We start from the raw sequence: 13,375 nt of genomic DNA, 5'->3' as shown, positions 1-13,375 counted from the left end.
TGTGGCGAATCACGGCTCCACTTTGCCGTCAAGTAGTATGTCCCTCATTTTGTTGATAACCTTCGCTGTCAAATAGACGCTTGAAGTATACATGTATTTATAGGATTTTATGTAAACGTTTTAATGACACTGAAGAATCATAGGTGGCGCTAAGTTCGTCTGGCAGCAGACTATAAAAAGCCGTCGGCTAACTTCAGCAGCCCACTCTTCGTTCGATCGTCGGCAGAGACAGAAACACTTGTGAAAGGTAAATATGCTAGTATTGTACAGACGTGCCTGAACAAGGCTTCCCTGTATCTTACTGCAAAGGCATAGAGATAATTTACTGAAGAGTAAGTACGGAGGTAGATGTGCCTGAGCAAGGCTTCCCTTCTCCGCTACGGTTACTCTATGTGATCGGTACATCACATGATGGTGAATTATAACCTTGGGTCTGCCCTGTGATTGAGAGAAAGTGTATGGGAGCACTTGGCATGTAATAGCTAGAGAGTACTCAGTAGTTACTTTGAGAGGCTCGGTTTAGCTGTTGTTAGAGTGAGTGCTCGTTCTAGGGAGTACTCATCTCTTGGATATGTGATTCATGTATTATATGTAGTGAGTGCTCAGTTATTCAGTTCATACATTAGGTAAAGTGAGTGCTCGTTTTAGGGAGTACTCCTCTCTTAGATGTGTTTATAGTTGGTATAGCTAATTTACAGAAGGCAATTTTTTGTATAGTCCCAGGTAGGGAGTAATCATTTGTTGGCTAGGGAGTACTCAGTATTTCATTTTGAGTAGGGAGTACTCAGTATTTCGTTTTGAGTACTCATTTTGTTGTTATATATTTCATAGTTATTAGATCATAGTGTTGTACATTTCTCAGAGGGACTGAGTGCTTTAAGACAGCAATTATATTGATTAATTCATTAGAAAAGGTACCCAATTATGCAAGTTACTTTATCTGTATATATCTGCACTGAGTAGCTCAAATAACATCTACATGTAGTATAGACAATCAGGATCTTCAGTGGAAGTGACTGATACGAACCCCTGTAAACGTCACATAATTATAGATATACCGTGAGTTAGCGGACTGTGGGATGATGTCCAAAGTGTACATGACTGAGGGTAATTTGGTTCAATTAAAGAACAATAAATTGATAATTCTGATATCATATTTTTTTTATTTATTTCCATCATTTTTGTTATATGTAAACAGAGACAACTGTCATTGTGTAAATGTCATCCCTCTGCAATAAGTTCCGATTTTTTCAAGGGAGATAACTCTCACCCGGATCAAAGTGATTGTAAAATGTAAAATAAATTAATTATAAAGCCATTGTGTATATTTTGTTCAATTTCCCACTCTATATGTATAGATCTTTGTGTTCTGTTTGCTTTTAGCTTGTAGATAATCACTTTTATCCGTTCAAATTCAATAAAAACACTTTGTGTAACATGTGTTACATATTTTGCGATAAATAAGATATTTGTAGGGTTAATTATAAATGCTTCTGTTCATTTTTTCATTGTTCTTATTGTTCCGAACAATGCCACACACAAAAAAAAACGGAAAATATTAAAAGTGGCGAAAATTCAATTTTTTGGTATTTTTTCCAAAAAGGTCCCCAGACTATCGGAATATTTAGATTTTCATAAAATTCACTCTACATAGTTGCATAACCATTAAATGAAAGTTTCAACGAATTTTGCTGGTTGATTGCGAAAGTGTGGAGCCACCTTAAATTAAATGCCCTGTTCTTTTTTTTTCGTATACTTTTTATGGCCAAGAAATCTCGCTCTCAAAAACAGTCTTAATTAAAATTAAGTATACAGATTTTTTCACTGTTTATCTAAAATAATCTAAAACTATATGGCGATACTTCTGAGTACGTGAAGAGGATTATATCATTCGCCCCCATAAGGCTGTTATCTCAAAATGGGAGGTTCCGTGTCCGACATTAAACAAACAAATATGTAGCCAGCAAGACTTCACGTGGAACAAGTGAGTATCGACACAGACATGCGCCCCACCCATGTTTGTTTAGGCCGGAAAGTCCGAATGTTAAATGGAGTTTATATTGTGGCTGATATCAATTTCATTTTAACTGTGTCCTTAAAAATTAATATCATTCGGATTTTTTATAAACAAGGCAATTATCATTGATTGAAAACCATCACGAAAGAAGATACGCCCATATGTGTAAGATTGCATGCTTCTTTAATTGACGTGAAAAGTTAAATATACATATTGATAAATAGCTTGTCTTAAATATTCATGGAATTATAGAGTGTTTAAAGTTTGTTTATCTTATGTAGTGGATACATTATTCTTTTTCGTAGTTTAATACTCATAAAAGTTTAAGGTTGTTGAACATCTCAATAAGTGACAGCATGATCGTCAAGGTAGACATCTGACATCTCCGGTAGTAACGGAACTTAATCACCCGACCAACATTACAGGGGTCATTCCAAGCTGAGGTACCCGCCAGGACGGACACAATGTTTCGTGTAACTCTCCTGTTTGTGGCTGCTTTTTTGGCTGTAAAAGTGAAGTCGGAAAACTGCCATTATCAATTTACAGTGCCCGATTCCTCTGGTATAAAATGCAATGGCGAAGACAGCTCCCAGATGAAGTACTCCATTGACCACATCAATTCCGAGCTGGTCATCGCTGAACGGAGACAACAGGCAATGTCCGAGGCCTTGTCAAGGGAAATGTCAAAACTGGACACAGGAGTTGAAAGCATAAGGAATGTCAGCACAAGGTTCCGTATGGATCTACAAGAAATTCAGACTAAAGTTTCTAGCATGGCAGCACTGTCAGAGGAGGTGAAAGGGCTTCGAGACATGGTTACAAATTCTAAGGAGTCCTTGGAACCTAAATTTTCTGCGTTGCAAGAGCAAATGATGGGAATAGTGGAGAGAATTCAGAACGAATCTTCAAAACTTACTGACCACGCTCAGGCGATGATTTTATCCCACACGACCCAACTTATGCATCAAGCGCAAAGTATAATATCTTTAAAACGAGAGACGGACGACCTTAAGGTACAAAACGCTGGACAGGCGGAAATACTTGCCTATCTAAGTAAGCGGATACAGGCTGAGGAATCTGCCACGAACGCAGACCCACCCCTTCCCTCCCAAGTTCACAGCATTAAATCGTCCGTGAATCTTCTGCGCTCGACCTTCACAATGGGGTATCGAAACAATAAAAGGGAAATTGAGACATTAAAAAGACAGATTGCTGCGATGAGCGCCACTAAGCCGTCTGTTTCAGAGTCGCCACAAGAGGAGCTTGGATCCCGATAACAGACAAGTAAGCTTAAACGGTGACAGTGGCGTGGTCATTCGAATCTTAGCGAAGCCAATATACTACATTTGTTTTCAGTTTAATCTAATCTTTTTAGACAACATACAAATACATATTCAAATATGTAATTAAAACTCACTACAATACAAGATTTTATTTTTAAATGCCGAATATACTGATATTTCTAATTTATTTGCGAACATCTGGCTAAGAAATTAACATTTTGAGTTACATTTCATTGAAATTTCGATTTTGACATCTCGCCTAGCTATAAAATACTTGATTATTTCGGAAACGAGGGTATGTCATGATCAGTGACCTGAACATCATGCTAATCCTGACGCACTGGTTTCCTTACTGATGTCAGTACTGACGCATGGTATTGTATAGATCAATGAAGATTAACATAGTTATCAAGTCCATTAAGTTTACCGATTGCTGTTTCAGATTTTTCTTTTTTTCTTTCTTTTTGGATGGCTTTCAAAGAAGATTTTTTCTCTCGGAAATTTCCTAAAATATTTACGAATAATTACAAACTGAAATGATAAACACTTCAATAAAATGAAGTACTTTGATATAAGCCTACTAGCTTGCTATATATGCTCATTTCTATTGACCTGCAAGCATACATGTATATACGTTAATATATTTGACCAATTTTCAAATGCCTGTTATTGTCGGTGTATACGAAGGCCTGATAGGATAGGATAGTATATGTTATGCATTCCTTAATTGAAATTGCTTTGTCACGTGCTATCATTCCTTTAATACTAGCAATATTACAGTTATAAGTGATTAAACGTGAGTTCTTCTTAAGCCCATCAAAACCTCAAGAGAGAATGTCGTTTGCTTGCTTGTATCATAATTAGTTTTAGATAGAACAAATATTTCAAGACATTGTTTTTTTTTTTATTAAAGTTATAGAACGTCTTTAGAACTGTTATGAACAATGATGTGTCGAGATCATATATGTTACGATGTTGTTTTGCAGTTTATAGAATAACAACCAAAACTAGTTGTGAAACACGTGCCGGGTATCATATGTACTAAAGTATAAAAATGTAAGTGACAAGTATATGACTGAGGGGCTTTATATCTATATAAAGCTTTCTGGTGCTTATCTCTCGTTGACTCACTTTATGTGATAGTGCATCTTGCGCAAGAATAGGTCCTCTACATCAGCGTTCCTTGTCCGCGATGCTCTCAGCTTAATTGCTGCCTTCGGCTGTCTTTAGCCGAGGGGACTTTTGGTTTTATATAATAGCTATATTTTTAATTATAATATATCAGTTCTATCTTCTTGTAATATGATGTATATGTACATGTAACTGTTCTGTTTCACTGTGTCTTGATAAAGGAGCGGATCGTTCCGAAAATTTGACAACCTAAACTTGTCCACACTGTTGGAATTACTTCTTTACCCCATATATACATATATATACACACCCCATTTACACGAAGGCCGAATTAATATACACTCACACTGGCTGGCTACCGCTATGCAAACAAAGAGAAAGGCGAAAAACTGTCGCTATACCAAGTGCTGCACCGAATACTTATGTGTGTCATAAAAGATAAAAAAAATAAAAATAAAAAAAAGATGGTAGACCTGACTATAAATTGCTTCTATAACATTAGAAACTCTTTATAAGTACTGCGGTATTATTTCTGTCTCCTTTCAGGAGAACTACCATTTTCCCCTTACATAATTTAAGCTTGGAATGTCCTTGACGTATCTATCAGAAAGTCAAGAACTGTAAGTACCATGAAATATATGAATAAATAAATAAATAAATAATTCAAAACAATATGTATGTTTCATGATTGTGTTTGCATAAAGTGAAAGCTCTTCATTGCCGTTTAAGAAACAGAGCAGACATTATTAACTGTGACCGAAGCATACATATAACACTCATACGTATAACATTCATACATATAACACTCATACATATAACACTCGTACGTTTAACACTCATACATATAACACTCATACGTATAACAGTAATACGTATAACAGTCATACATATAACACTCATACGTATAACACTCATACATATAACACTCATACGTATAACACTCATACATATAACACTCATACGTATAACACTCATACGTATAACACTCATACATATAACACTCATACGTATAACACTCATACGTATAACACTCATACATATAACACTCATACGTATAACACTCATACGTATAACACTCATACATATAACACTCATACGTATAACACTCATACGTATAACACTCATACATATAACACTCATACGTATAACACTCATACGTATAACACTCATACATATAACACTCATACGTATAACACTCATACGTATAACACTCATACATATAACACTCATACGTATAACACTCATACGTATAACACTCATACATATAACACTCATACGTATAACACTCATACGTATAACACTCATACATATAACACTCATACGTATAACACTCATACGTATAACACTCATACATATAACACTCATACGTATAACACTCATACGTATAACACTCATACATATAACACTCATACGTATAACACTCATACGTATAACACTCATACATATAACACTCATACGTATAACACTCATACGTATAACACTCATACATATAACACTCATACGTATAACACTCATACGTATAACACTCATACATATAACACTCATACGTATAACACTCATACGTATAACACTCATACATATAACACTCATACGTATAACACTCATACGTATAACACTCATACATATAACACTCATACGTATAACACTCATACGTATAACACTCATACATATAACACTCATACGTATAACACTCATACGTATAACACTCATACATATAACACTCATACGTATAACACTCATACGTATAACACTCATACATATAACACTCATACGTATAACACTCATACGTATAACACTCATACATATAACACTCATACGTATAACACTCATACGTATAACACTCATACATATAACACTCATACGTATAACACTCATACGTATAACACTCATACATATAACACTCATACGTATAACACTCATACGTATAACACTCATACATATAACACTCATACGTATAACACTCATACGTATAACACTCATACATATAACACTCATACGTATAACACTCATACGTATAACACTCATACATATAACACTCATACGTATAACACTCATACGTATAACACTCATACATATAACACTCATACGTATAACACTCATACGTATAACACTCATACATATAACACTCATACGTATAACACTCATACGTATAACACTCATACATATAACACTCATACGTATAACACTCATACGTATAACACTCATACATATAACACTCATACGTATAACACTCATACGTATAACACTCATACATATAACACTCATACGTATAACACTCATACGTATAACACTCATACATATAACACTCATACGTATAACACTCATACGTATAACACTCATACATATAACACTCATACGTATAACACTCATACGTATAACACTCATACATATAACACTCATACGTATAACACTCATACGTATAACACTCATACATATAACACTCATACGTATAACACTCATACGTATAACACTCATACATATAACACTCATACGTATAACACTCATACGTATAACACTCATACATATAACACTCATACGTATAACACTCATACGTATAACACTCATACATATAACACTCATACGTATAACACTCATACGTATAACACTCATACATATAACACTCATACGTATAACACTCATACGTATAACACTCATACATATAACACTCATACGTATAACACTCATACGTATAACACTCATACATATAACACTCATACGTATAACACTCATACGTATAACACTCATACATATAACACTCATACGTATAACACTCATACGTATAACACTCATACATATAACACTCATACGTATAACACTCATACGTATAACACTCATACATATAACACTCATACGTATAACACTCATACGTATAACACTCATACATATAACACTCATACGTATAACACTCATACGTATAACACTCATACATATAACACTCATACGTATAACACTCATACGTATAACACTCATACATATAACACTCATACGTATAACACTCATACGTATAACACTCATACATATAACACTCATACGTATAACACTCATACGTATAACACTCATACATATAACACTCATACGTATAACACTCATACGTATAACACTCATACATATAACACTCATACGTATAACACTCATACGTATAACACTCATACATATAACACTCATACGTATAACACTCATACGTATAACACTCATACATATAACACTCATACGTATAACACTCATACGTATAACACTCATACATATAACACTCATACGTATAACACTCATACGTATAACACTCATACATATAACACTCATACGTATAACACTCATACGTATAACACTCATACATATAACACTCATACGTATAACACTCATACGTATAACACTCATACATATAACACTCATACGTATAACACTCATACGTATAACACTCATACATATAACACTCATACGTATAACACTCATACGTATAACACTCATACATATAACACTCATACGTATAACACTCATACGTATAACACTCATACATATAACACTCATACGTATAACACTCATACGTATAACACTCATACATATAACACTCATACGTATAACACTCATACGTATAACACTCATACATATAACACTCATACGTATAACACTCATACGTATAACACTCATACATATAACACTCATACGTATAACACTCATACGTATAACACTCATACATATAACACTCATACGTATAACACTCATACGTATAACACTCATACATATAACACTCATACGTATAACACTCATACGTATAACACTCATACATATAACACTCATACGTATAACACTCATACGTATAACACTCATACATATAACACTCATACGTATAACACTCATACGTATAACACTCATACATATAACACTCATACGTATAACACTCATACGTATAACACTCATACATATAACACTCATACGTATAACACTCATACGTATAACACTCATACATATAACACTCATACGTATAACACTCATACGTATAACACTCATACATATAACACTCATACGTATAACACTCATACGTATAACACTCATACATATAACACTCATACGTATAACACTCATACGTATAACACTCATACATATAACACTCATACGTATAACACTCATACGTATAACACTCATACATATAACACTCATACGTATAACACTCATACGTATAACACTCATACATATAACACTCATACGTATAACACTCATACGTATAACACTCATACATATAACACTCATACGTATAACACTCATACGTATAACACTCATACATATAACACTCATACGTATAACACTCATACGTATAACACTCATACATATAACACTCATACGTATAACACTCATACGTATAACACTCATACATATAACACTCATACGTATAACACTCATACGTATAACACTCATACATATAACACTCATACGTATAACACTCATACGTATAACACTCATACATATAACACTCATACGTATAACACTCATACGTATAACACTCATACATATAACACTCATACGTATAACACTCATACGTATAACACTCATACATATAACACTCATACGTATAACACTCATACGTATAACACTCATACATATAACACTCATACGTATAACACTCATACGTATAACACTCATACATATAACACTCATACGTATAACACTCATACGTATAACACTCATACATATAACACTCATACGTATAACACTCATACGTATAACACTCATACATATAACACTCATACGTATAACACTCATACGTATAACACTCATACATATAACACTCATACGTATAACACTCATACGTATAACACTCATACATATAACACTCATACGTATAACACTCATACGTATAACACTCATACATATAACACTCATACGTATAACACTCATACGTATAACACTCATACATATAACACTCATACGTATAACACTCATACGTATAACACTCATACATATAACACTCATACGTATAACACTCATACGTATAACACTCATACATATAACACTCATACGTATAACACTCATACGTATAACACTCATACATATAACACTCATACGTATAACACTCATACGTATAACACTCATACATATAACACTCATACGTATAACACTCATACGTATAACACTCATACATATAACACTCATACGTATAACACTCATACGTATAACACTCATACATATAACACTCATACGTATAACACTCATACGTATAACACTCATACATATAACACTCATACGTATAACACTCATACGTATAACACTCATACGTATAACACTCATACATATAACACTCATACATATAACACTCATACGTATAACACTCATACGTATAACACTCATACATATAACACTCATACATATAACACTCATACATTTAACACTCATACGTATAACACTCATACATATAACACTCATACATTTAACACTCATACGTATGCCAATTTTAAAAAGACATGATACTCATTATGGTGTGCGTGGTATGAAACATTGTCAAAGATTATTGAATAGTGAAATTAGTCTATGCCAGAACATTTGAAATTTTAAAACAATATCTGACGATTTTGCTGCGTTATCACGTATGCAGTTTTAATCCTTTATCATTCAATCCTTTTGGTCTATTGTGTTTTGAAGGTGTTCATTGTTATCGTTATCAGGTCCACCAATACGACTAACCGTCGCTGGGCCGTAAAGCAACTAACTAACTTAATCATGTTCTGTTCAGAGTTACTCTTAAAACGTCAGTCGAATGTTTAGGTTGACATCCCTTTGAACATTTTTATAATTCCTTTTCTATCTGTCCTCTGTATTCTAATATACGTGATTCTCTAGATTTATCTTGGTATCCTGGTAACCTGCCACTAGACATCATTCTATAGGGTGACTCAAATTTGAATAATGATGCTAGTTGAAGTCTTATCCTATAGTAACGATAAAAACAGATTTTCACATGTAAGTGTTCCCCTGTCTCTTCTCCTTCGGATCTTTTTTTTAATAATATTTATATCGATCTAATATTCTGTATATATATGGTAACATTAAGTGTACATAGAATGAGTACTAGGAAAAATGAAATATTATCAAGGAAAGTCATTTGAATCGGAGGGAGTGGGCTTAGGGAGACTGGATACATAAAAAAAGAAGTTAACATTTTTTGGAATCCTTTTTTATTATCCAGTCAAACGTCTGTCCTTTTACTCTCCCAATGATCAACACCAGAATGCATTCCTGATGCAAGTTTCCCATTGCTTTTGACTTTTAGTTTTATATTGTTGTTTTATTTCTAAAGATTTTTCCAGAACATCTATATTTGCATACATCAAGTATCGTCAGCATTTCATGTTCTTCTGAGTAGGCATTTAAAGGGGTATGTCTCGGTACTCCTTGCTGGGTATGTCTCGGTACTCCTTGCTTGGTATGTCTCGATGGAAGACTTCTTCTATTCTTGGGGATGTTAAAGCAATTTTTATTATACGACACAAAATAAAGTTTAGATAGTTGTATATAAAATCCCCTGAAAGCTAGTTTTGCACTAATTTATCTTAACAAATTATATACAAATCAGTTAATGAATCTGTAGGTTGAATAGCTCGTGCTATACATTCCAATGTGTGCGTTTTTTATGTTTCAGGAGGGAGTTCTGATGGTACATATACAAAGAAGGATGAACGGAAAATCCGCTTTTGCAGAGATAGAAAAAAATAATTGATTGATAAATTTTAACAATACAACCAATAAATACATCATAGTCAGATAAACTTCTCTCTTTATTTGCATTGTCAATAAAAACCAAACCTCTCTTTTCGTGGAAAGTTGACTTTTTGAAAAAATGCTGGAAATTTTCCAAAAATTGTATTTTCCGAAATATCAATCTCTGGATCAACGAAACTCTATATGAATTCACAATAAAGCCTTCTCTCGACAATGGAACACTTAAGTCAAGGTCGTTTGCTTGTTAGTTATTAATGTTTGACTTTTCCCTTGTAAAAGATATTGAAGAGTTATTTTCCTCTTAACTTGTACGTATTCGTCTTGTTCAACCAAGAGTATAGCTTGTCTGCCTTCAAGGGTGTAAACAGAGTGTGAACATATTCCAATTTTTTTACAATAATCATGAGTCTGCTTTGTAATCAAGACGTCGGTATACATCCTCGATACTCCAGGAGTTAAGCTCTCCTGCGTTCTCTGCTCCCCTTGAATATGTCCTGACAAAATCAAACTTTGTACGCGCCGCCTTGTAGATAATACATTGGACTAGTTGTATCCTTTGATTTACATCAAATGAAGTGCACGTCAGCGTAACGTTAAAATCAGTCGAGTGTCGCTACTCTGTAAACTTCAAAGGACAGGTATCAGCCAAGCGATTGTTCCTTTATTTTTTTTTTACCTGAAACCAATCAAATAGCTAACCGCATACCTTTGATTTCCGGGGTTGCAGTTAATTAAGTAAGTAAATATACATCGGTGACGTCAGATACGGATTTACACAATACTAATTTCATTTCAAATCAATTTTATTGTATTAAAAAAACCACAATTGGATTAGGCAAAGGCATTGCCTATAAAAGCCCTTTCCAGAGAAAATACACACATTTCATACATTCATATATACATATATATCTAGAAAGAGAGTATTATAGAGAAGATGTAGTGTATGTTCGAATTAATATAGGAGAATACTAGAACCATTTAATACATATTTACAAAAAATAATATCTAGAATATCATATATTTTAACATTTCAATTAATATAGCCTATATACTTCAATTATTAATAGCCTAGTGTTTGATTGAAGGCACTTCAAAGACACTGTCACTATACACAGTGCCATCTTCCCAATTGCACCAGAGTTATTGTTATAAAATAGCAAATACAAACACATTGTTATATAATTTTTAGTATAGTTTAAGTTAAAATCTTCCAGATTTGTCAACAAACTCATGAGAGAATAAATACTAATTCATGCAACAGTTACGGTGACCCCTTTTCACTATCTGATTATTTGCTTACCTGTCAAGTTTATCTAACAATACAATCAATGCATTCATGAAAAATAAAGGAAAACTTTTCCAGCTATTGTAGAAAAAGACACCCGGAAAGTATAAACATACACATTAACCACCTGCGGCCAGGGGATATGCCTAGCTACCTTGTCGTCAGCGAAATGCGTATATGTAATTAGCCAATAGTATAATCGATTTCACTGTTATGTTTATTTCTCGTTGTCAATAATGTTTAGCATATCTGATGAACTTGATGATATCATATCTATCAATCTGTTATTTCTGAACAGCGGTAAGTTAGAGGTCACTGCCATCGCTGTTGTGTATTTTGCTGGTCCGTCGATCAACTTAGTCCATACTTTGAATCAAGCCCTGGATCAAACAGATCATTTACGCTCTTATTTAGCACTTAGGGCAAATACAGTACATCTTCATTTGAGCAATACATGCCACTTGTAGTCAGTATATCCAAAAGCCATTTTTATTGTGGATTTTTTAACAGTCTTGTACCTTTACATTTACGAGATTTCTTGAAGAAACCATGACAACCTTCGCCAATACCTATACTCTTCATTAGGAGATGAATATTAACAGATGAGTCTAATATATTCCCTAAAAGCAATGTAAAAACAAAGCTCTGCTGATAAATGTATGCAAAATGATAACAAAATGTATAAGAACAATTTCTAAAAAGTCACAAAGATATTACATTTGATCTCAAAATTGATTGTTAAAATTGTAACAAAACCTTTAACAATCACACCAAGTGATGAAGCAAATCTGAGTTTGGATTTTTTTGTGACCCACCTTGCACTGAAAGGTTTATTGTAGGCTTGCAACGAATTTCATTCTTTAATCAGGTGTATTGCTCTCCGCTGTATTGCTTTCCGGTGTACGCCATGGAGGTGTCTTAGGCCCTCATCTTTTTGGGTACACAGGGTGC

General features: G+C 33.8%; 1 protein-coding gene across 1 annotated transcript; it reads left to right on the top strand.

The window, feature by feature from the left end:
- The first annotated feature begins 2,469 nt into the window (after nt 1-2,469).
- LOC110455985 lies at nt 2,470-11,353 on the top strand. Its single transcript, XM_021506483.1, has 2 exons — nt 2,470-3,301; nt 11,060-11,353. The coding sequence occupies exon 1, from the start codon at nt 2,482-2,484 to the stop codon at nt 3,292-3,294; it is 813 nt and encodes a 270-aa protein (XP_021362158.1). The 5' UTR covers nt 2,470-2,481; the 3' UTR covers nt 3,295-3,301; nt 11,060-11,353.
- The last annotated feature ends 2,022 nt before the right edge of the window (nt 11,354-13,375 follow it).

Source organism: Mizuhopecten yessoensis, unplaced genomic scaffold, assembly GCF_002113885.1.
Source record: "Mizuhopecten yessoensis strain PY_sf001 unplaced genomic scaffold, ASM211388v2 scaffold8449, whole genome shotgun sequence".
Taxonomy (NCBI): Eukaryota; Metazoa; Mollusca; class Bivalvia; order Pectinida; family Pectinidae; genus Mizuhopecten; species Mizuhopecten yessoensis.
This window is presented reverse-complemented; position numbering and strand designations above follow the sequence as displayed.

Excerpts from the sequence above, each read along its gene's own strand:
- LOC110455985 (XM_021506483.1), top strand. The coding sequence starts at position 2,482 with ATGTTTCGTGTAACTCTCCTGTTTGTGGCTGCTTTTTTGGCTGTAAAA.